The sequence below is a fragment of the Vanellus vanellus genome, assembly GCF_965231255.1.
Source record: "Vanellus vanellus genome assembly, chromosome: 8".
NCBI lineage: Eukaryota > Metazoa > Chordata > Aves > Charadriiformes > Charadriidae > Vanellus > Vanellus vanellus.
The window spans coordinates 30,276,369-30,300,855 of NC_138913.1; the positions used below are offsets into that span (position 1 = coordinate 30,276,369).

At 62.7% G+C, this 24,487-nt stretch overlaps 1 protein-coding gene across 1 annotated transcript; it reads right to left on the reverse strand.

Moving 5' to 3' along the window:
- Positions 1-15: 15 nt before the first annotated feature.
- On the reverse strand, positions 16-23,043 carry SNED1 (sushi, nidogen and EGF like domains 1; the record flags this gene model as incomplete). The annotated part of the gene is made up of 33 exons (XM_082487190.1): positions 16-1,773; positions 2,163-2,200; positions 2,468-2,551; positions 3,167-3,257; positions 3,749-3,865; positions 4,119-4,205; positions 4,963-5,045; positions 5,373-5,517; positions 5,935-6,213; positions 6,753-6,865; positions 6,955-7,138; positions 8,335-8,631; positions 9,234-9,347; positions 9,435-9,548; positions 9,983-10,096; positions 11,063-11,176; positions 11,353-11,526; positions 11,622-11,735; positions 11,982-12,098; positions 12,184-12,300; positions 12,824-12,940; positions 13,092-13,205; positions 13,654-13,758; positions 14,046-14,171; positions 14,467-14,583; positions 14,723-14,836; positions 15,090-15,203; positions 15,977-16,090; positions 16,251-16,376; positions 17,269-17,431; positions 18,147-18,287; positions 18,433-18,720; positions 22,840-23,043. The coding sequence occupies 32 exons, from the start codon at positions 23,041-23,043 to the stop codon at positions 2,164-2,166; spliced, it is 4,338 nt and encodes a 1,445-aa protein (XP_082343316.1). The 3' UTR covers positions 16-1,773; position 2,163.
- Between the last annotated feature and the right edge of the window lie 1,444 nt (positions 23,044-24,487).

Genomic DNA, 24,487 nt, shown 5'->3' on the forward strand with positions numbered 1-24,487 from the left:
TAATTTATTTCCAAGGCTAGGTTAAAACCTTCTGGCTGCATTACATATAGTGCGGGCTGCAGGGGGGGGGAGGCGAGAAGCTGCTGCGCCCGGCTCGCAGCAGGGCTGCGCTTCCCGTCGCTGCAGGGACAGGCCCCGTGGCAGCGCCGGCATTGTTGGTGCTGGTCTCGTGGCTGACAAGTCAGGGGTGCCCAGGCTTCCAGCCCCCCGCCTCAAACCCCCTCCCAGCCCCACGGAGAGCAGAGGCTGGTCTGGCTTTCCCCTTGCCCTTCTCTTCCAGGCAAGGGCTGGCTGCTTCTCCCGCGGGAGAGCATTCTCCCTGGGGAGGCAGGACTCCGGTGGTGCTGGAGCAGGATCAGGCAGCCTTGGAAGAAAAGGAGGCACATCCAGCCCCAGTTCTGATTCTCCACTGGGAGCAGGCGCTAGAGCCCGCGCAGGAGGGGAGCATTGCACTGGCCAGCTGGTTGTGGCTTTACATCGTCCCTGCCGCTCCTCCGGGCTGAGCGTTCTTTAACGCAGCTCCCAGGAGGGAGAAGTGGGGGGTACCAGCAGCGCCGAAACTCCTGGGCCTGTTCCACTCCGAGAGCAGCTTCCGGGCTGCAGCTCGACACAAAGCGTGGGAGGGGAGGGCTGCCCCCACGCTGCTGAGGAAATAACACTCTATACCATAACTACGATATATCTCTGGTATGTATTAATTTATAATATACAGTGTGTATGTTAATACACAAATCTATGTTTAACTAGCGTTGTCATACAAACTCACAAAAACTAGGAACATTTCTAAGCTACACTTTTTCCTCGCCTGCCCCACCGCAGCCAGTGGGGCAGCCACTGCATGCTGGTCCTCTCCTCCACAAACAACGCAGCACGGGCAGCGCGGCACCGACTGGTGCCGGGGGGTGTTACAGGGAACACGGATGCTGTGAGCAGCTCAAGGGGATGGCACACGGAGCTCCCATCTTGTGCCCTGCGCTGGCTTGGAGGCGATTAGCGTCAGAACAAGCGTGGTGTTACGCCTCAGCTGACAAACTTCACCCTACAGGTCGCTTTTAAAATTCTTTCTAGGTGCTCTGAGCTAGGAATTTGGTTAAAACCAGGGATTGTTTACAAAGCAAAGAAAAAAGGCAGGCAAGTAGAAGCTGCCTCGGTTTCCCCTGCCAGAACAGAGGAGACAGGGATGTGCCTCCACTGCCCCCACTCGCCTCGCTGCTCGGGGAGGAGCTGGTCACCATTTCTAACTGCTCTACATCGCAAAGGTCTCCTCCAACCAGGTTTTTGCAGGCCACAGTTCAGGTGATAGCTAAGGCTTTTTGGTCTGCGTTAAACTGTTTTATTTGGGGGTTATGGGTAATTTATAACCTTGGGTTACGAAAACAGGTGGGTGTAGATGCTGTTGGCAGGGAGCTGGGCTTAGCCCCGCCGATGCCTGAGCAGAGCTGGGAGCCCAGGGGCTCATGCAGAGCGGCTGAGGGGGGGAGGCCGAGCTGGCCAGCCACTGTGGTACACTGGCACTCGGCTCCTTGGGGGCAAAGAGGCGGCCGGAGTAAGGCAAGCCAGAGCAAAGGCAGTGCTGGTCCCGCAGAAGGAAGGGAGCGCTGCTCAGCGTGCCGATCCGGCTGCGTTGTCCCTAACGGGCTGGAGGAGAGGGAGAGGCTGACGCCAGGCAGGAAGGTTTCCCCCGCTGTGTTCAACCCAGTGAGCAGATCTGATCTTCCTGGTGTTTCAAAAGCCCTTAGATGTGGAAAGATGAAGCTTCTACTGCTTTGAACCCTGTGAAGGAGCAGGAGAAGAATGAGATGGCGTGCAGAGTGCCCCCAGAAGCCCCGCAGCTGCCTCTTCCCACCCTGTGCGTCGATCCCAGCCTGGGAGGAGAGGACCTGCCCTGGCCTTTGCCTCGCGTGGCAGTGCCCAGGACCTTTCTGGCAGAGCTGCAGGGAAGCAGAGTGCTGCCTTCTGCTCCTCCACCCCAGCCACAACCAGGAGCCCTCAGCTGCGTGCCCAAGCCCAACCAGCGCAGAGAGCCGTTGCACCCCCTTGACACAGCAGCGTGAGCCTGGGCTACGCTCTGGCCTCCACCCTTCTCCCTGATTCCCTGTGCAGGGTCGCACGCAGGAGCTGCTCCTGACTGCGGCCAAGGAGGGCCTGGAGCGGGTACTTACTCTATGGCTTCTTCAGTGTGTGACTGTTGCTTGGTTTTCTGAAAGAGAAGGGAAGCGAGCGCCGTCAGCACTGCTGCACAGCCCCTCGGCCGTCGCTCGCAGGGAGGGCCAGCAGAGCTCGTGCCTGAGCCTCAGTCGTGCACCCCTCTCCCTCTGTTCCACATGGGGTGCCTGCACCCCTCTCCCAGTCCACCACCCCCAGCCTGGGCACCACTGCGCATGCTGGGTGACACCAGCCGGCTGCCTCCTCCTGCCCCGGGCCACAGGCAGGCTGGCGCGCTCGGTGTGCTGCTGCCAAGCTGTACCTGCTGGTTGTCTTCTTGGAACTGGTGCTCTCGCAGCTCTCCTTGTAGCAGATGTCCTGGTGTACCTTGTAGACTCTCCTGTACCTGCACACATAGTAGAGGGGTGAGTTGTAGGGAATAACAGGGGCAGATCTGCTTTTATGACTCGAGGGGGGAGTCTAGGGGGGGTGTCTCCCCCTTTTTCTTCCAGGCTGTGGTCGGAACGGGGCTGAGCCTGCTGTGCCTGAGGGCTGACCCTGCACAGCCAGGCCCTTGTGCCTCCATCGCAGGAAGGCTGGGGGGAAGATGGGAGGGGGGGGCAGAGCGGAGGCCCCCCTGCCCTGGCACTGCAGCAGGGCTGCCCCAGCCCTCTGCTTGCAGCTGAAGAGGCAGCTAGGAGCCAGGCTGGCAGGCAGTGGGCAGGGACAGGGGGGTCTGGCACACCAAATCCAACCTCACTGCCACCTAGGTGGGTAATACCGCTACGGGGCTGTCATTTCAGCAACACCCTGCCCTGAAACGCAGCTGGTGGGGCAGCCCCAGGGGAGACTTCAGGGCAGAGGAGGCTGCTGAGCCTGCGCTGGGGAGGGGGCAGCTGCCAGCCGGGGTCTGAGACGGCCTGGCGCTCGCTCTCCCTTCCCCAGAGCCGAGCTGCGGGGAGACATCCCCGGCTCTGAGCACGAGGGGAAGGGGGGAGCACAACCTGCAGGCAGTACTCACAGGTAGTGGCAGGTACCTCCTTCCCACACGGGGAATGACTTGGTTTCCGAGTACAGCCGCGTGCACGAGTGTGGCACCTTCTTGCAGGCTGCTTGGGGAACAGGAGAGGGGAGCTATCAACAAGCCCATCTCTGGCCCTGCCTGCCTGTGCCCCGTGGCAGGGGGCCGGCGGGGCCCCCCTGGCTTCCCCTCTGCTGTCCTGAAGGGCTGGGCTCAACAGAGCTGACCTGCCAGGAGAAGCGGAGCCCCCAGCCCTGCGGTGCCCAGATAACTACGCGGGCAGGGAAGGAGCCTGGCTTGCCAGGCTGCCCGGCGGAGGCGGAGGCCTTGGCCAGAAGCGGGGAGCAGACCTGAGCTCCCAGATCTGCCCCAACTGCCAAGAGCAGAGCCCAGCCCCTCTCTCCGCAAAGCACGGCCCTCTCTAGCGGAGCCTGGGCATGGCGGGCACTCCCTCGGATGAGAGGAGCCGGGTGCTGACAGGGTGTGCTCAGTGACCTGGGAGACCTGCGGCTGGCCAGGCTGGCCACGTGCCATCCGCCTGCAGGAGGGAGCTTGGCCCTCTGGCAGCAGCGCCGCACTCACCCAGTTCGCAGAGCCGGCCCTTGAATCCGGGGCGGCAGTCGCAGTGGTAAGACTTAGTGTCCCTGGCGCAGGTGCCTCCGTTCCTGCAGGGGTTTGTGGAGCAGTTCTGCTCCTCACCTGCAAAACAAGTACAGCCGTCAGACCCCAGGGCCGTGGCGCAGCCCACCCTGCTCCCCTGGCATGCCAGGGTGCTCCTGGGGAGAGCTGCGAGCAGGCAAGCAGGGATGGGGCAGCTGGCAGGAGCCCACACTGTGGTTCTTGCGTGCCTCCCAGCAGGGCAGCAAAGAGTGCGGGCTGGTGCTGAGCGCCATGCCTGCCTGTGGGGCCTGGGCTGGGGCCCTGCTGCTCGTCTGTCTCCCCCCGGACTTACTCTTGCTCTTTGCCTCACGCAGCTGCAGTGCCAGGCTGCCCTGGCTGGACACCTCCACATTCTCCAGCTTCACTGGGGCCTCTGGCTCTGTGCAAGGAGAAGGTCAAATGTTACCTCCAGCCGGGGCCAGACCCAAAGGCAGCCCCTCCGATGGGATCCAGCCTGCCCGCAGTGTCAGAGGGCTGGTCAGGCCTGTGGTTTAGCCAAGGTGGTTTAGCCAAGGTGGCACCCCTTGAATTAGGGTGACCACCTCGCACTACCTGGAGGGCTATGGGACACGGAGCCCTGAGGAGGCAGGGGCAGAGCCGAGATGTGCAGCAAGCCCAGGGCTGCCATCGAGTGTGCTGGGCCCCTTCCCCACCCCATGGGGTTCCCAGGCCTGGTAGGATATCTTGTGCTGGCACTTGTATCCCTGGTGTTCCAGGGGTGGCAAATGGGGTGCTGGTCCTGGGCTAGCGAGGGGTTTCTCGCCCAGGCGCCCTCCTCGAGTGCGAGGCTGTGCTTGGCATGGCTGCTGGGCATGCAGGGGCTGCACTGGAGGGCTGCGGAGTCGCTGCCTGGGCTCCCACTGCTGCTGACAGGGGAGAAGTCCAGCCCGTGCCACAGCCAGCATTGCCTCCCATCAGCGAGGGGCCCGCTCTGGGCATTCCGACTGGCTGTGTGTCACTCTTTTCCGTGGGCAGAGGTCTAGCGAGCAGGGCAGATGTTTGTCTGCCCAGGGAGAAGTGAGAGGGCTCTGCCCTCCTCTATGGCTCCCCCAGCCCTACAGCAGCCTGCCCAGCTGCCACCCTGGAGATGGAACTGGGTGACAGGAGGGGGAGCAGAAAGGCAGCAGAGCACTTACGCGTCTTCACAGTGATGGATTTGCCCAGCGCAGTGCCGAACCTGGCGCTGATCCTCCCTCTGCCATCCACCAGCTCGGTGAACCTGGGACAGGAGAGCCATGAAGGTACGGGGCGCTGCGGGTCCCCCAGGCCACAGCCACCCCATGTGCTAGGGCTGGAGGCAGCCGGATAAAGCACTAGCTGGTGGCATCAGGCTCCTTGTGAGTCCCACAAGCTCAGGGACCGGGTCACAGGGCAAGGGCCTGCCTGGCTTGGGACCTCAGTGGGCAGGCAAGAAGCGCAACCCAGCGGGAGCACGGCTTGACCCTGTGCGCACCCGGACATGGGATGTGGGAAAAGGGGCTGTGCTTAGCTCGATGCACGATCCACGCACTGGTGGAAGAGCCAGGAGTGCTGGAGCAGTGCCTACCTGGGGGCTGGTGAGGGCTCCTCAGCTGTGTCATGATCCGCTAGCAAGCGGAGTTCAGGCAGGAAAGCTGGGGGCAGCCTGTTGCGCAGGACCCGGGGGTGTCCAGCTTGGCTCCACCGTCTCTCTGGAACGCCATCCCTCTGCACTGCAGGCCAAAGGCTTAGGCTTAGCAGGAGGCAGGCTGCGAGTCAGCACAGCAACCCAACTCCCAGCCAGACCCCTCATCCCCAAGCTGTCATTTACGGCTATCTGGGGACAAGTCCACACCCCTGGGCTGCAAGTGCCGGTCCCTGTGAAGCATCACTGACCTGTAACTGCATCTGCCCTCTGCTAGTGGAGGCAGCACCCTGCAACACCCACCACCCCTTGCAGGGGACCCGTGTCCTGTCCCCATAGCCTGCTGTGGGCAACCGGTTCTGGGGCAGCAAGTCCTCATGGGCTTGTTATTCTGTTGGTCAACTGGTTTCCAAACTGCCCCCACGCTGCTTCCCCAATAGTCCATCGCCTCCCTTGTGCTGCAGCGAACCGACAGCATCCCAGCCCCAGTGAGCCGGGCACTCACAGGTGGTGACGTAGAGGTGGATGGGCTCGCTGTGCACTTGGCCTTGCTCCGTGTTCTGCACAGCCGTCACAGACAGGCGGTACCGCTGCCCGGGGAGCAGGTCCCGCACCGTGTAGGACACAAGCTTGCCGTTGGGCACGTAGCGGCTCTTCACACTCTGAGCGGTGGTGACGTTGATGATGTACCCCTCCACAGCGCCAGCAGGCGGCTGCTCCCACACCATGGACACGGAGGTGGCGGTGACACGGGAGGCAGTGAGGTTTTGCGGGGGGAGAGGCCCTGGGGCAGACAAGAGGTGGAGAGAAAAAGGGTCAGCGCTGGTGTCCTTGAGTGGTGACTGCCCTACTTGCTCACATGCCACTTTATAAGCATGCCAGGGTCCCAACTTGCCTGGACATGCCCTGGCCAGCCCTCAGCCCGACTCCAGCCATGCAACGCACTGGAAGGGGATGCTCAGCACTGGGGCTGGGTGCCTGCCAAGGTGGGCTGAGCCTCACTGCACCCAGCACCCGGGTCTGGCCCTCACCGTACAGCAGGGAACGCATCGGGCCAGTGTGGGCTCTGCATGGGGCTGTGCTCATGCTGCTCTTGGGCAGTGAACAACATCTGGCAGGGGAGGACATGCTGCTGCCTTGCCTGCCCTTCCCGAGAGCTGCCTGCACGCCTCCTGCCCCGCCGTGCTGGCCAGACAGGCTGACGGCTTTCACACCTTCCCCTCCCTGCAGCTTTCCTGCTGGCCACAAGCCGTGGCTGCCCTGTGCCTGCCAAGCCCCAAAGCCCCTGCAGTGGCAGGGGGCGGTGAGGGCAACCCCACTCACTCGTCCACACATGGAAGGGGGCCGTGGCCAGACTCTCTGAGGGGTGGTCTTCTGTCCCCAGACCGCTCAGCGTGGTGACATGGACGATGTACCTCTCTCCTGGCTGCAGGTCCCTGCGGAGGAGGAAGGCAGGGTGGGAAGGGGTAAGCTGGGCAGCCTGGGAGGGCCAGCTGGCCCAGCGCCCACTTGCCGCCCCACTCACAGGAAGGTGTACTTGGCCACGCTGCTGTTCAGCTCCACAGTGCGGTCTGCCAGGTCCCCCGGCTGGCGGATGGAGACACGCACCCTACTGACGGTGGAGTGCTTGAGCCGGTGGAGAGCCCATTGCACCGTGATGGCGCTGGCCGTCACGTTCATGATCTCAAAGCCTTCCACCGGACGCGGTCCTGGTCAGAGCAAGCAGAGAGGGCTGCGGTCAGCCGCTGGTCATCGCGGGGCACCCCATCCCTTCCCCACAGCCCTGCATGGGGGGGGGTCTTGCCTGTCCCTCTGGACCAGCTTCCCCAGCAGGAGCAGCCCAGTGCCACCTGCCCTGCCGGACTCATGCTTTCCTGTCCAGACTTGTGCTCTCCTGTCCTCCCTGGGAGGTGCAGGCAGGTGGGAGGCCCATCCATCTCCCTGCCTGCCCGGACTCCTGCCATGCGTAGCACCCCCGGGGCTGTCCTCCTCTGGCGCCAGCCACCCCGCTGCCGGCTCCAAAGGGGCTGCAGTGCCCGCGCCTGGCCCTAAGCCCACCGCACGCCCAGGTAGCCGTCCTGAACGCAGTTCTCTCTGCCCTCAGCATCTGCCTTGACTCGAGGCCTCCCAAGATGCCGTGGCCGGGGGCGCAGATACATGCTGCGTCCAGTGCCATGCCTGCCTTCTCCTCCCCTGGGCTTCACTTGGTCTCAGCCCACTGCGGGGGATGTGGCCCGCCACCATCCCCCCCCATCAAATTAGAGGGCAGCTTTTCTAGGGCTAATCCCCTCTATCCTCAGTTTACTCAATTTCTACATCTGCCTGCCCCAGAAAGCGGGACCACAGCTGCCCACGCCCCCACAGAGGCATCACGGTGACCCCCTCCCTCTGCCAGCCTCTGCCCTCTCTGGCGCGTCCCCACGCCGAGCCCAGCAGGGTGACCTGCCCACGGGGCTCGGTGTGGGCAGAGACCGCCCAGCCCCGATGCCCGGCTGGCCCAGGGGCTTCTCCAGCTCGGCCAAGCAGCACTGGGGGGCCTGCACTCCCTGGGCCCAGTGACAAGGAGTAGCCGGTGCGGTGCGTGCAGCCTGGCCCTGACGAACGGGATCCGGGAGCGGTCCCCGCTGCCGGCTGCCATACCAGCCCGTGGGCAGGGGCCCTGTGAGCAGCAGGGGCGGTCGGCCCCTTTTTACTCACAGCAAAGAGAACGGCAATTCTCTGTGCCGAGCGCTTTCCAAAAAGGCGCCCGGCTAGATTTTAGGATCTGCACCACCAAACCCGCCGGGGTTCAGCACAGGCCTGGGCTGCGACTGGAGTTGGCGGCAGGGAGGAGGTGGCACAAGCCCTGGCGCCTGCGGGGGCCGCGCCTGCTCACGACCGTGATCCCCCTGGGGACACTACTCACTAGTGCGCGTGGTGAGCATGACGGGCCTGCTGATATCATTCTTGTTGTTCACGTTGCGTTTGACTGAAAAGACAGAAATATTGTAGGCTCTGCCGGAGGCTAGTGCCCGCAATTGGTGGGCAGAACGACTTCGGTCCACAAAATCTGTCCTGCGGTAAGAGCCGTCGAGGGATACGTACGTCACGGCGTAGCCGTCAATGAGTTGCCTGGCGGCTGCGTCCTCAGGTGGGTGCCAAGAAATCAACACACCAGTGTCCTCCACCCTTTCCACCTTTAATGAGGTTGGTGGCAGCAATTCTTCAGGGTGTGGGCAAAAGCAAAGGGGAGAGGTAATGCCATGAATCTTTAGAGAACTGACCCCGGCAGCAAGAGGCAGAGCGGCAGCAATGGAGGACAGGGCCCTTGCTCTCTCCCTCGGCACGCCTGGCAGCGGCCCTGAGGGCATCAGCCGCCACCGGCCCGGGAGGCACAGGAGGAGCCGGGCTGCCGGGAGCGCTCCCAGCCACCGTGACCTGGCAGCACTGGCAGCTGAGCGCTTGCCACCGCCTGCCAGGCCTAGGGCACCGGCGAGACGGGGTGAAGGGCCCCGGGGAAGCCAGTGCCAGCGGCGAGAGGCTTCCCTCAGACGCCTCGGCCTCCCCTCCTGAGGGCATCCGAGGGATCACTGTTGCTGCAGAGGACCAGGGAAACCTGTCCCCAGTGTCCTCCTGCCGAGCCCGGCGCCTGCGGCAGCAGCTCAGCACACCAGCAGCACCCATCCACGGCATCGGTGGTGGGGCCCCGGGGCTGCCCCCCGCGGCAGCGAGACCCCAGCCCTGGCCCGCCTCAAGGAGAGCTGCTGATCCCAGCCGGCGTTGAGCCCCGCGCCACATCCTGGTGCCGCTGCTGAGGGCCTTTACCTTTTTCGCAGCTCTTGCCTGTGTAGCTGACTTTGCAGGTGCAGCTGTGGGTGCCATTGCTGGGCAGGCAGTAGCCTCTGCTGCCGCAGGGGCTGGAGAAGCACGGGTCACTGGCTGCGGGAGAGGAGCCAAGCCCAACGGCGTTAGCGGTGCCGGCCAGCCAGGTGGTCGCCCCGCGCCTCACCGCCCTCCCGACCTCACCTGTCTCGCAGTGGTAGCCAAAGAAACCCTCTGGGCACACGCAGAGGTAGGAGCCCCTGTAGCTCTCACACTCCCCTCCATTTCGGCAAGGGCTCGACTCGCAGGCATCCACTTCTGGAGGTGGGAGGAGGCCAGTGGTGAGGGGGGGTCCTGGCATGCTGGCAGCCAGCTCTGGTGGGCACACGATGGCAACGACCCCCCCAAGGGGTCAGGAGGATGGATGTGCAGCCCGGGGGCTCAGCATAGCCAGTCTGGACCCAGAATCCCACCCAAGCACCATGGTGGCTGCGTCCCCCGGCAGAGGGTGTGATGCCTTCGAAAGGGGATCCGTCACCAGCGGCCACTTTATTCCTTGCCCCCTCCCCACTGTAGCAGTTTCAGCTCAGCCCCCCAAACCACAGGAAAGGAGGCGTGACAGGCAGCGAGCGCCCAGGGTGATGGCTCGGGGTCAAGGATGGCGACCAGCCGCCTGTCTTGGTGCCGGTCCTGGCCACGTGCTGGTGCCCACAGTCCAGCCTCCCGCTGCCCTGGGAAGGGTGAGTCCCTACCTGTCTCGCACTGGGTCCCCACAAAGCCCTCAGGACAGTAGCAAGTGAAGGACCCAGGGAGGTCCCGGCAGGTCCCGCCGTTCTTACAGGGCTCTGACTGGCACTCGTCGACATCTGGGGAGCAGTGGGAAGAGAAGCGCCAGCTCAGCACTGTGACAGGGCCAGTGGCACGGGATGGGGGGCTCGGAGAGGCAGCACTTCCCCCACAGGGCAAGGACCCTCCCCATGTCACTCACCATCCCCAAGCCCAGCAGGCAGGAACAGCCCCTGCTTCCAAGGCCGTCAGGAGCCCACTGCCCCATGCCCGACCCTGCGCAGGGGCTGCGGCAGTAGCTGGGCATGGGGACATGCCCACAGGGACACACGGGCACAGCTGGCAGCGTGGGGCTGTGCCAAGAGGTCCCATAGGGTGCCTGCAGCACGTGCCCTCCTCTAAATCCCAGTGGGCAACCCACCTTCTCCCACCATTGTTCTCTGCCAGGCCCCGGGAAGCTGGGCTAGAGCTGCCTGCCAGAATCCCACTGGCCCCCGTGCTGCCCATCACCCCCTTCAACCCACACAGAACCACCACCATGCGCATACACGGGAGCAGGAGCACAGCATAGCCAAAAATGTGTGACCTCAAGCTGCTTTCACACCCAACCCCCTTTGGAGCCATGCAGGGCACTTCTCACCCAGATCCCGACATCTGGGACTTAAATCTGCACAGGCTTAACACGAGTCGGGAGAAGTCACTGCCCCGTCAGCAATGGGGATGCCCACACAGCATCCGTAAGCGGGGAGACACAAGTAGTGCATGTGCCCTGCAGCCCTGCCTGCTCCTCCGCTGGAACGGCAGCAGTGTCTCCCTGCCGGCGCATCCCACAGCTGGCCGGGGGCTCCGGGAGAGGAGCCCTCGCCGCAGGCTGATCTGAGCGCACAGACGGGAGGCTGAAGCTGACGCACACAACCGCAGGCAGCCCAGCTCCTGGACGTGGGGTTCACGCCTGCTGTCATTGCCTGGGGCTGGGGGGCGGTGAGGAAGGGTTTGCTATAGCCACCCGCGGGCAGCCCTGGGGTGTACCTGGCACGGTCTCTTACCCAACTCGCAGTGGTGGCCGGTGTAACCTGGCTCACACAGGCACAGGAACTCGGCGATGCGGTCCTTGCACTGACCGCCATTCAGGCAGGGCTGGGACCAGCACTCGTCGATCTCTGCAGGCATTGGGGCAGGGGGAGAAACAATGAGAGAGATGTGAGCACCGGGCAGGGGTCCCTGGGGGCTCTATCTGTGAACATGGGCAAGGGAGGACTACAACACATGTCCTGGGGTCACCAAGTCATGGTTGTGACCGCAGCCCACTGGGACAGTGCTCCCCGGCATTCCTCACCATCGCATTCAGGGGGGTCGCTCCAGACGCCAGGCAAGCGGCAGACGCGGGGATGGTTGTGCTGACTGAGTGTATAGCCCAGCTCACACTGGTATTCTGCCAGCGAGCCCACCTTGGTGGAGTTGAAAGAGGCCTGGGCGTGCTTCACCTCGCTGGGGACACCGCAGTCGACCTCTGGGGAGAGATAGGGCCGGGGGGGGGGGTTGGTGAGAAGGGCCCACAGAGGCACCCCAAGCCCCCAGCTGGCAGGGACAGCCCAAGACCCTTACCGGACTGGCAGTGCTTCCCTACATAACCCATGGGGCACGTGCAAACATAGCCCCCGCCAAGGTCCTCGCAGGTAGCACCGTTCTCGCAGGGGCTGAGGAAGCACAGGGAGGGCGCTAGAACAGAGCAAAGAGCGACTGCTGCGGAGCTGGCAGGGCCCCGAAACCAGAGCCATCCCCTTTCCCCCTCCGGCAGCGCAGTCCGACCCTCCAGCGGGATGCAAGGAAGAGTCAAAACACTTCAAGTTACAGGGAAGGGGATTCAAATCAAGCAGCGAGGGCTCGACTGCCGCAGCTGGGGCTGTCGGCTCCACCAGCAGCCCCAACACCTCCCCAGCACCGGCGCACCCTGCTCACACCTACCGATCTCGCAGTGCCGGCCGGTGTAGCCCGGGGGACAGTCGCACTTGTACTTGCCAATGTAGTGGAAGCAGGTGCCCCCGTTCTGGCAGGGCCCCGAGGCACAGGGGTCCGGCTTACCTGGGGGCAGAGGGCAGGCAGGAGCTGAGCAGCAAGCGGGACGACTGCCGCCTCTCCTCCCCGGGTGGGGGCCGGGGGGCCGTACCGATCTCGCAGTGCTTGCCGGTGAAGCGGTAAGGGCAGGTGCAGTGGTACTCGCCATCCGCCTCCCTGCAGGTGCCCCCGTTGCGACAGGGCCCCATGCTGCACAGCCGTGGTTTGGCTGCAGAGAGAGCGCCGAGAGTGGGGGTCACCCACTGCTGTCGGCACCGCAAGAGCCACGGCCGCCCGCCAGCACCCCACCGAACCCCTTGCTGCGAGAAAGCCAAGTGCACCCGGGCCTCACAGCCCTGGGCTCAGCAAGACTGTGAAATAACACCCGTGCAGATGCGTGCCAGGGCCTCGGGGGGGCCACAGGCACATAATGGCAGGGGATGGGGGCTGCTCCTGAGGCCAGAAGCTCAGGCAATGTAAAAACAACACTGATGGTGTTGTGCCGGAAAAACAACTGTATCGGCTGCTGTGACTGTCGGGGAGCCCTGCAATCCTACCTCTACCCTGCGGGATGGGATGGGATGGGATGGGATGGGATGGGATGGGATGGGATGGGATGGGATGGGAAAGATAACCTGCACCCGCTTTCAGTTGCAGCTCAGCAAGCAGCTGCTCATCTCCCACAAGGGTCCGAAGCTCTTCTCCCACCCCCTGTCAGGTCCTGGGGCCGTTAGGGAGCTCTGTGCAGGTACCTTTCTCGCAGTGCTTGCCGAGGAAGCCTCGAGGACACTCGCAGGTGTATGAGTCGTCGTGAACCTCGCAGGACCCCCCGTTCAGGCAGGGCTCAGAATCGCAGGGGGATGGCATTGCTGCAAAGCCAAACACAGGGTGTCACTGAGGATGTATGAGCAGGGGTGCGAGGGCTACTCCCCAGCTGATGACAGTATCTGTGCCCACCGCCCCGGCCCCCATCGCATCCCTCCCCAGGGCTGGTCCCGTGTCCCCACGGATAAGACTTACTGTGGTTGGTGCCGTAGTCGGTGTGGCAGACGCAGAGGTAGCTCCCGCCATACTCCATGCAGTACCCGCCGTCCGGGCACTGAGTGTTCACGTTGCACGGTGTGGTGGTGACTTCTGCAAACACAGGGCCAGCGCCGGCCTCCGTCAGCTGGTGGCAGGAGGACACCCAGCTGGCTGCCTGGCCAGAAACGGGGGTCTCCTAACTTCGCGGGGTCTGATGAGATGGGAGGGACCCTCTGTACGCCACACCACAGATCGCGCGCACGGCTAGGGCCAACCTGGATACCCAGCGACCTTCAGAGTGGGGGTGCACAAAGGCTGTGGTTCACTCCCCACCCAAGGGAGCTGGGCTGGGTGAGGCATGGCTCAAAGGGGAGCGATGGAGGTGGAAACATTGCCTTCTCACGTGGGGACAATATTTCCAGGCTCAAATTCAGTGCGTGCCCCTGGTACCGTGCTAGGCTCAGGCATGGGAAGGGTGTCTCCTTGCTTGCCTGCAGCGTGCCTGGCTTAAGGATCCTGGAGAGGGAGCAAACACAGCGAGCGAGAAGCCTTCACCTACCGAACTCACAGAGGAGACCAAAAAACCCAGGCGGGCACTGGCAGATGGTGACGTTCCCCTCCAGACAACTGCCCCCGTTGCGACACTCGCAGCCCTCCGAGAGCTCTGCAAGAGAGGAGACGGGAGCTTCCCAGGACCCCTCCTGCTTGCAGTGCTGGGACAGCCAGGCAGCCTTGCTGGATGCCACCCATGGGGGCAGCTCAGGTGGGTGGCAGCCACCAGCCCCCCCATCCCCGACACGCAGGCACAGCCTCCTTCAGCAGGACTGACCCGCTATTCAGTCCAGGAGCTCTGAATGGGCTCTCTGGGGCTGCTGCTTCTCCCTCTTGGGAGCACGAGGGCTCCCCTAGAGATGCGACACCCCATTGGAGAGACCCCCTCCTGGTACTCACTGTCTCGACAGTCCTGCCCGCTGTAGCCCTCCTGGCATTCGCAGATGTAGCCCTGCTCTGTCTCCAGGCAGCTGCCCGCGTTCTGGCATGGCTGGGAGAGGCAGGCGCCGGGCACGCGGGGCCCGCCTGCGGGGAAGGGGGAGGCTGAGCCAAAGCCACCCCAGCCTGGGGCTGGAAACCCCCCTGTCCCAGGGAAGCCGGGGCAGAACCAGTCTGGCCCAGCTTCACCACCAGGGCCAAGCAGCCTCAGATGGAAGGAGCTCCCTCCCGGCAGCACCACCGCCCCTCTGAACACCCTGCCTACCAGCTTTCGGCTTTGCCTACAGCTGATGCAGCCCCTTTTTAGCCATTTGCCCCTTCCCGCCCAGCTCCCTCAAAACCAGCTCCCATGCCGGGCTGGGCGAGGCGTGCTTCCACTCACCGTACTGGCAGTTGTTGCCGTAATAACCCGGGGAGCAGGTGCAGATATAGCGGCCGGGGCGGATGTAATTGCACGTCTGCCGGTTCCGGCAGCTCCGGTCCTCGCAGGAAGATGAATCTGCGGGGGGAAAAACAATCAAGTGAGTTGATGAGCCGAGCCTGAGCCCTGAGAGAAGGGCCATGATGGGCTGTGGAGCATGGGGGGGACGCACAGCCCCCTGCGCGGGCCATCCCAGGGTGCAGGCAGGAGTGGGCACCTGTCTCACAGCGCTGTCCCACGAAGGGCTCCAGGCACACGCAGGTGTAGTTATCGACCAGGTCAACGCAGTGCCCGCCGTTCAGGCACGGGCTGGACTCGCACTCGTTCACTTCTGCAAGGGGAGGCCGGGAAGGGCGGTCAGGCGGCACGCGGGCACTGCTGCTTCACCCGTTGCCTCCCATCCTGGACAATGCTCAGGAGGGGAAAGGTGACAGCCAGCGGAAAAGAAAAAAATTCAGTGCCACCAGCAACGCTGAGCGCTCCCCTCCTGAAACTACAGCCGGGGCGAAGCAGGGTGGGAATGCAGCTTGCCAAGGCGTGGGGTGTCACAATCCCTCTCCCCAGCGCCTGCTCCTGCCACCTACCTGTCTGGCAGTCCGCCCCCGTGTACCCCGGCTGGCACAAGCACGTTGCCGTCCCGTTCGCCGCCTGGCAGCTTCCACCATTCTGGCACACTCTGCTCTCACACGGTGATTCTTCTGCAGCGCAACACCAAAAAATAAAAGAGATGGGGGGAGATCAGCCCAGGCGCAGCACTGGCACATGGCATCCTCTGCACACATGGTCATGCCAGGGCTGGGCAGAGAGCGCAGCTCAGAGCCACCAACGCACCCTCCGGTGAGAGACGGCGGCTGTGGCCCCAGCTGTAGCTCTTCCCAAAAACCCTTCCCAGGCAGCTCAGCCCTCCTGTGCTGCTTGGATGCCAGCATGCCGCGCTGGGCGTTTCTCCCTCCCTTCCTTCCCTGAAAGTCAACTCCCTGCTCGCCTGTTCCACCGGCACAGAGGCTCGCTGGGAGCCAAATGCTTTGGCAGCACTTCCACCGGCGGGTGGAGGCCAGTGGCGGGGGAAACCGGCCACCACTGCCCCTGCCAGGGACTGGGAGAGTCCCCACTGGCTTCGAAGCGCTTGGGACCAGAGAGCATCACCTGTGAAAGCAGGGCCTCCCAGACTTCTGCTTAAGTGCTAACCGCCAGCTTTTCTTTCCTCACTAAGGGGGCGGTGGCAGGGAGAGGTGCCGGCAGCAGCGCTGAGCCGAGCCCTCGGCGGAGCTTCTGCCAGAGGCAGGAAGGGCTCACAGCCAGAGCAAAGTTTCCTTTGCTTGTAGCAAGCTGAAATCCAAGCCGGCTGTCGCAAACCACTCGAGCCAGCTGCCACAGGAGCCCTGGCCTCGACGAGCCCCCTCAAGAGCAGCAGTGTTCCCCAGGTCTCTGCTCTTCAAGCATGGCAAAGAGCTGACGGCCCTGCACTCACCCGTCTCACAGCTGGCGCCTCTGAAGCCCGGCGGGCACCTGCAGCTGAAGCTGCCGGCACCATTGAGGCAGGTGGCTCCGTTCTGACACGGGTGGGAGAGACACTCATCCACATCTGAAACACAGCCCCAGGTGGGGGGGGGGGGGGCAGGAGCTCAGGGCAGGGGCAGGGACAGCCGCAGGGACAGACAGACTGCCAGCATGAAGCAGTGATGCCGGCAGCAAGACCTGCTCCCCGCGGCAAAAAGCGCTGGGAGCTTGGGGCCGGCACTCACCGACATGGCACCTCTTCCCAGTAAAGCCGGCCAGGCAGGAGCAGGTGTAGGAGGGGTTCCCGGTGATGCAGTCCTCGATACACTTCCCCCCATTCAGGCAGGGCCGCAGCGTCAGGCAGACAGAAGCTGTGGGGACAGGCGGTGCCCCCCCTGGTCAGCCCGCACCCCGGCAAGGCTCACCCGCCACCTTCCAGCCACGCCAGCGCTGGGCTCTGTCCCCACGCCCGCCCGGAGCCCCGGGGGGACTCGGGGAGCCCAGAGGGGCTGCCTGCCTCACGGCGGGGCAGGGTCCACTCCTGGCGGGCTCCCCTGGGACGGGGAGGGGGGAGTTTTATTCTTCCTGTGCGAAGGGGAGAGGCTGCACAGGGTCAGCCCCACTGGCCGGGGGGACACGGCTGTCACCCAGGGCAGAGGGAAAGGGGGACGGGAGAGCCCGTGTACAGCAAACCCACCGGTAACGCAAGACACACGCAGATCATGGGTGGGAAAACGTGGCCGGGGGGGAGCGGGGACGAGGAACAGGAGGCCAGCGGCTCCGCAGGGGACGTGTCGGGACCCCCGGGATGGGGAGGGTGGCCCAGCCCTGGCGCCCCGGTCCCACAGGGGAGGCTGGCACCCAGCAGCCCTCCGCATGGCTCACCCTGGCCTCCTGGGACTTACGGACGTGTGCATCCCCCGAGGGTGCCGGCCCCTCGTGCCCTGCCCTGCCTGAGCACCCTCACCTCCTCCCCAGCCTCCCTCATCGCTCCCCGCAAGCTCTTTTCGTCTCAAAAGTCTTCCTCCCCTCCCCGTTTGCTGTCCCAGCCCCTTCCCAGCCCCGGGGCACCCGTGGGTGCCATCCCCAGCCACGGCAGGTGCTGAGGACAGTCCCCCCATGGCTGCCTCCCCTCCCTCCCCAAGCCCTTCGAGCCGCCTCCTCCACTCCACGGAGGTGGGGGTTGAGGCAGGGAAAGACGGGGCTGGAGAACAGTGTGGGGTTGGGTTGAGAGTTAAATAAACCTAACTGCTGTCCTCTTACTTGTATTGCTGCAGCCCCCCACTTGCACCTGGGCATCATCGATTCTGAACACCCAGCGCCCGGGGATACCCACATTTGTCGTCATCTCCACGTCAGCGATGTCATCAGTGCGGGATCCGGGGATGTTGAAGTAGCGCTTTCCATCACCAGCGTTAAAACCTGCCTGGGAGGACAAGGGCAGAGGGTAGAGAGACATCACTAGCGCGCGGGGCAAGGCGGCTGGAGCACGAGAGCTCCTCTTTCTTGCCGCTGGGCGCTGACTGTCTCCTTTCCACGTGCCACGGGCCAGCGCTCAGCCCGGTCCACGTGCCGGAGTGACGGCTGGCATGATGGGGCCAAGAGGCCGCTCTGCCCGCTCGCTCCCTCCCCTGGGATTCAAAACCCACCCGCTTCCCCTCCACCTGCGGCGTCCTGCCTGCTGCAGGCTGGCGGGCAGGGAGCCAAGCACGGATCAACTGCCGGTAAATTCACACATCCGAACGGGTACTGGGGTTTTTGCGGGTGTGGGTGTTGGCTTTTCCTCCCCCGGACCCCCCCCCCCCCCCCCCCCCTTAATCACAACAACGCACACAAGGATGAAATAAAAATACAAGCAAAAACTGTGCTGGCTGTGGCAGCTGCTCTTAAAGGCTGAGGTTAGGAAGGAAAAGGGACTACGAGGCAGCAGCCAAGGCAAAGACCTGTGGTTTTGGGATAACAAAGCCCCCTGTATGGTCTCGGCTTTAGGAGCCAGAGCACACACAGATATTTAAGAACTTTAAAAAAAGAAAGCAGGGGGAGGCTTTCCACCTCCAAAAAAAAACCCCAAATCGGGAGCTGAGAGCTCGCAGGGTTGGATGCGCTACCTGGGCGCCCCGGGAGCCGCATTCGCCGCTTACCTGCGCCGCGATGCCGCCGAGCCCGGCAAAGTCCCCCCCACTGCTGGCGTGCATACCCGTGGTCCAGGTGATGGACTCATAGTTGAAGATGGTGAAGGAGAGCTTGCCATCCGTGATGAGGACAATCTGGAAAGTGTTTACCTGCAGCAGGGAGGGGAAGAAAGCAGGTGAGCGGGCAGGAGCGGGAGCAGGCGAGCCAGCCAAAAACCAGTCAGAAAATAAAATGATGGAAAGAACATTTAGCAAATGGGTGTTTCTTTGAGCCCCAGTCCTCCCAGCTACTCACTGGTGAAAACGAACTGCCCCCAAAGAAGGTCACTCGGTACCAGGTGGCGATGAAGACCCACTGGGCGGAAAACCCTGGGAATTCGGGGAAATACTGCGCGATATCCCTGCTCGCTCTCTCCAAGATGGGCTGCTCAGTGCTCTCCCGGTAATACACATCGCCTGCCCGCCGGTTATCCACATCCGCCCAGAAAGCGGCCACCACGCGCCGGTCCTTCGAGATGGGGAAGGCCACCGGCGTGAACTGGGAGACCTCCTTCAGGAATGAGATGATACCGTTGTTGTTCACCTGCAGAGAGGGAGGCAAACAAACAGGCGGCCACAATTGATTCCTGCTGCCGGCAGGAATCCGTGTTTTAGAGGCGCTTTCCACTTCACCTTTCCTCCCCCTCCACTGCCCCATCCCCTTTCCACAAATATTGGAGCGCTTCCCCCTTCCTGCCCTTGGAAGCGGAGACGTGCCCCCGGCGCCCACAGCCCCCCGTCCCGGCTGCTTGCTGCGGGAAGGCAGCGCCTGAACAAACCCAGCCCTGTTCTCCGCCGCAGCCGGGCCAGGGGAAGGGGGGAACAGCTGAGAAAACTGTGGCGGCCCCGGTGCTTTAAACAAACAGCGCCCGGCACGCTTGGCCGGCTCGCGCCCAGGGGCTGTTTCACTTGCTCCCTGCTCTCTTAGGGCTGGCACGCAGCCTGCAGGGCTGGGGTCTAGGGCCGGGCATCGCCACCACCCTCCTGGCAAGTGGGTCGTGGCCAAGCCAGGCGGCCACCGGCACAACATGGGGGGGAACCTTGCCGGGCAGCAATCCGTCCGCTGGCATGCACAGCGCTCTGAGTGAGCTAACGAGCTGTCGAGCTAACGGGCTCCTGGTGTCCAGGTGACCAAGCGCCACCATCCCGTGCAAAGTCCCTGACGATGGCTGGGCCTCGGCAGGCTGCTCTCCTTAACCTGGGGGATGCCAGTCCCCCAGGGCAAGATACTGCAAGTCCTGAGCCCTTCCCCACCACTAATTAATGGGGGCAATTAAGAGTCCTGGGATGCCCAGCCCAGGGATGCATGGCAGAGGCGGCCCCCAAGCCCAGGGAAGGAAGCTGGAGATAGTGGATGCTGCTGCCTGGAGTGCTGTCTCCCAGCTTGGGGGATGCGTCCAGAGAGAGGAAGGGGAGGAAAACCACTGCCTGCACTGCTGCCTAAGCACGCAGCGAGGGGCCAGGGACCAAAGCGAAACGCTCCTGCCCTCAGCCCCCAAATTCCCAGGAGGACACCCTGCCACAGTGGCAACCCCAGTGGGGCGCGCAGCTCCCAGCCACTCCGTTCCCCTGCCTGCAGTGCTGCCCACAGCCGACAGCCGGACAGGCAGGAGCACACGGACACCCCGGCTAAGCTCACCGGAATGCAATGCCGGCTCTGGCAGCACCAGCCTGGCAAGCCCCTGGGCTGCAGGGTGGGAAAGGGGTGGCACGGTGCAGGCAAGGGGCTCTCGAGCAGGGAGAGCAGCCCTGGCACGCAGCAGGCAGGGACAGGCAGCAGCGTCACGCTCGCGTGCCGACAAGGAGCTGGGAGCCAGCGTCCCACCAGGAGCTATGCTGAAGCCAGCATGCCTGTACCCCAGCTGCCCACACGTCCAGGCCGATGGGAGGGGGACATCAGGCTGTGACGGCCACATCTGATGGTCCCCAGTCCCCGAGGAGGGTCCCCAACCCCTCTGTGCGAACACAGGGCCATCCTTGCTGTGACTAAGGGGAAGAGGATTCCTGTTTCCCAAAGCCTCCGTAACCCCGTGGTGTCCGCAGAGGAACATTCTTCCCCTGATTAAAGCAAGATGGGAGAGAACCAGAGCCAAGAAGGGCTTTTTTTTGTTGTTGCTGGTTTATGCTAAGGAGGAGGGGGGTGGTTGGAGGCAGCCCTCAAGGACGGAGGTTTCCAGGTGAGACCAGCCCCACGCCAGCTCCCCCGGGACAGCAGCTCCTAGTCCTGCCACACAGACCCCCGTGCTGGGGGCAGGCAAACTGGCCCTGCTGAGTTGCGGGGAGGAGAGTCTCGGTTCAGGGGAGGGGGACGCACCGCTCTCTGACCCCCGTAGCCCCTCCAAGACCCAGAGCTGCGCAGCGGATCTCGTATGGGACAGCCATCATGTCACCTGGTTTCTCCCAGCCTCTTTTATCCTCCCATCGTGGCTCAAGCCCCAAGCCCAGGTCCCTGCCGCCCAATGGCAGGGATGGCACTTTGATCAGGGGGGGAAAAAAAAAGCCAAAACAACCCTGGCAAGGACCAAGGACCTCCCATGCTTCGCCAAGGTGGTGGGACAGTACACAAGCCCAGGTCCGGGATAGCACTGAGGCGATGCTCAGCCCTCTCCTCCTCCAGCCAGGTCCGGATTGTTGGTCAGCCCGGAGCAAACCAGGGAGAAGAGAAGGGACCAGGATGCCGGAGGATTCACTGCGCAAGGTGGGAGCCAGCGTGGGGAGCACCCCAGGACGCAGGGCAGGCATTTGGAGCCAGCACCACCCGAAAGGCTCTGGGGACAACCGGGCACTTGGGGCTGCTTCACTCAAAAGGCCCTGGGGACACGATGGGCCAGGCATGACTCGAGCTCTCCGGCCATGGTCCACTACGGGTAGCTCAGGGGCTGTAAGGGAGCATGTGGGCAGGGGTCCCAGCAGCCCGGCCACCCCAGCAGGCGCAGGGAGGAGAGGAGCAGGAGCGGGCTGTGCCGAGCAGCCAGCCAAGCCCACTGCAATGCATCCCAAAGGGCAGCTGTGTTTATTCTGCATCGCACCCAGAGACGTGCCGCCGCCTCCGCCCTGGCAAGGGACACCATCCAGGGACACCATCCAGGGCACGCGGAGCTCTCAGCCTCCAGCCATGCCCAGCTCCTCGCCGATGGGACCCTGCAGTGGGGGCCAGTCCCACGAGTTGCGGGTATTTCTGGCTCCAGCCAGGGCTATGTCCAGGGCTCCCCATTGCTGATGAGTGCTCCAGCCAGCATCCCCAGTCTGGTGGGACCAGGACCTTCGCTGTGCCACCAGAAGCAGCACCGGCCTCACCGAGGCGGCGGTCTGGAACATTTCTCCCCCCATTCCTGTGCCCTCAGAGATCTCCCACTGTCCTCAGCATGCTGTTATTCCTTTGATGCTCTGAGTTAAATGGGGACTGTCTGATGGCCACCATGGAAACCCAGATGCACTTGGATCCATTCAAGCAGGGAAGGAAAGAAAGGGAAGGAAAGAAAGGGAAGGAAAGAAAGGGAAGGAAAGAAAGGGAAGGAAAGAAAGGGAAGGAAAGAAAGGGAAGGAAAGAAAGGGAAGGAAAGAAAGGGAAGGAAAGAAAGGGAAGGAAAGAAAGGGAAGGAAAGAAAGGGAAGGAAAGAAAGGGAAGGAAAGAAAGGGAAGGAAAGAAAGGGAAGGAAAGAAAGGGAAGGAAAGAAAGGGAAGGAAAGAAAGGGAAGGAAAGAAAGGGAAGGAAAGAAAGGGAAGGAAAGAAAGGGAAGGAAAGAAAGGGAAGGAAAGAAAGGGAAGGAAAGAAGGGAAAGGAAAGAAAGGGAAGGAAAGAAGGGAAGGAAAGAAAGGGAAGGAAAGAAAGGGAAGGAAAGAAAGGGAAGGAAAGAAAGGGAAGGAAAGAAAGGGAAGAAAGGGAAGGAAGAAAGGGAAGGAAGAAAGGGAGGAAAGAAAAGGGAAGGAAAGAAAGGGAAGGAAAGAAAGGGAAGGAAAGAAAGGGAAGGAAAGAAAGGGAAGGAAAGAAAGGGAAGGAAAGAAAGGGAAGGAAAGAAAGGGAAGGAAAGAAAGGGAAGGAAAGAAAGGGAAGGAAAGAAAGGGAAGGAAAGAAAGGGAAGGAAAGAAAGGGAAGGAAAGAAAGGGAAGGAAAGAAAGGGAAGGAAAGAAAGGGAAGGAAAGAAAGGGAAGGAAAGAAAGGGAAGGAAAGAAAGGGAAGGAAAGAAAGGGAAGGAAAGAAAGGGAAGGAAAGAAAGGGAAGGAAAGAAAGGGAAGGAAAGAAAGGGAAGGAAAGAAAGGGAAGGAAAGAAAGGGAAGGAAAGAAAGGGAAGGAAAGAAAGGGAAGGAAAGAAAGGGAAGGAAAGAAAGGGAAGGAAAGAAAGGGAAGGAAAGAAAGGGAAGGAAAGAAAGGGAAGGAAAGAAAGGGAAGGAAAGAAAGGGAAGGAAAGAAAGGGAAGGAAAGAAAGGGAAGGAAAGAAAGGGAAGGAAAGAAAGGGAAGGAAAGAAAGGGAAGGAAAGAAAGGGAAGGAAAGAAAGGGAAGGAAAGAAAGGGAAGGAAAGAAAGGGAAGGAAAGAAAGGGAAGGAAAGAAAGGGAAGGAAAGAAAGGGAAGGAAAGAAAGGGAAGGAAAGAAAGGGAAGGAAAGAAAGGGAAGGAGGAATAGGAGGCCCATGGGGAGGCCCCCCGCTGCCCCCGGTACTCACATAGAGGCCGGTGTGCCCCGCGCCGAAGAAGGGGAAGGGGACGGAGAGGGGCCGCAGCTCGGAGCCGCCGTCGTCCTGCTTCCGCGTGGCGGCGTCGCCCTGCGTGGGCCCGAAGGGGTAGAAATCCGCCAGCGGCACCACGCCGCCCGCCCACAGCCACTCGCCCAGGGCCACCAGCACGGCCCAGCCCGCCAAGCCCCGCATGGCCGCCGGCATCCCGCCGCTTAGCCTCTCACGCCGGCACCGGCCACCGCGGCATGGCGTTGCGGCGGGGGATGGAGCTCGGCGATGGCGGGCGGAGCTGCGCGGGAGCGCGGACCGGAGCGCGGCGCTGTCAGCCGGCGCCCCGCAGCCCGGCGCCCGCTGTAGCCCAGAGCTCCGCCGCCGTGCCGGGTCCCTTCCCCCCACCAGCTCCGCCCCAGCGGGTGATTTGCATAGCCCGGGTGCGGCCAGCCAATGGGCGCTCGGCGCGCCGGGAGGGAGGCGGTGCTATGCAAATAAGCGGGGGGTGGGCGGGGCGGTAGGGGGTCCCCCCCCACGGGAGGGCGTGTGGGGGGGACGGGGGTCCCACGCAGGGTCCCCTTCTCCCCCCCGCGGAGAGTCCTTCCGCCGCCCCCTCGTCCCCCAGGGTTCAAAGAACACGCGTGGGTGCAGAACCTCCCCCCCCCCCCCCCCCCCCTCCCTCCACGGCCCCGCTCCCCCCTCCAGCTGTAGTTCCGCAGCGGGTCCCCTCTGCTCCTTTAAAACAGAGGGCTGGAATATGGGCGGGGGGGGGGGGGGGGGAAAGGAGTGGAAGAGAAAAAAAAAAAAATGGTGTTATTTGCTTTTTGTGTGTGTGTGTGTGTGTGCTTTTTGCCTTTTTTTTTTTTTTTCAGGTGCTAAAAATATGATCAGGAAATTCTTTTCAGGAATGCCATGTTTTAAGTTACGCTTTAGGCTCAAGGGCTTCTTTGTCTCTACTAAAAAAAAAAAAAAAAAGAAAGAAATCCCACCCCCACCCCCCGTTTATTATCAGCAAAAAAAAAAATATATCAAAAAAGCCCAAATCCCCCAGAAAAACAGCAGGGTTGCCCCCCCGGTGGGCACCGGTGGGTTTTGATAGTTAATTGATGGTTAATGATGGATGCTGCCAGTGCTGGGGCAGGTGCTGGGGTGAGGAGCTTGAGGGGGGGGCCCGGTGCCCACATCCCCTCCCAGTTCCCGTCACCCCCACGGCTGCACCCAACCTGTCCCGTAGCACGAGTGCCCGGGGCACGCGGGCACAACCAGGGCGGGATGCGGGGGAGAACCCCACCCGGGGTCCCCCATCCAGCCCCGTCGAGGGTCCCGGCTAAACCAGGGAGAGCCGGTGCTGGGCTGGTGCGGGAATCCGGTCCTCGGCTCTAGAGTTTTTCCGTGTCATTCCACACCCCCGCTGTATAAATATCCTCCGCTGTAAGGATGGAGAGGTACGTTTGAAAAGGGGCCAAGGAACAAATTATGTAAAGAGCGAAGCGGAGGAGCAAACAACAGCGGCACTGGGTTAGGACCGGCCGTGGCCGTCGCCGCGGAAAGTCTGCCTCACCGGAGGCCCATCTCTGCCATCGGTGCGAGGGTGGGTGCTCCCAAAATCCTCGCCCACGCACTGCTGGCTGCCCTGAGAGGGATT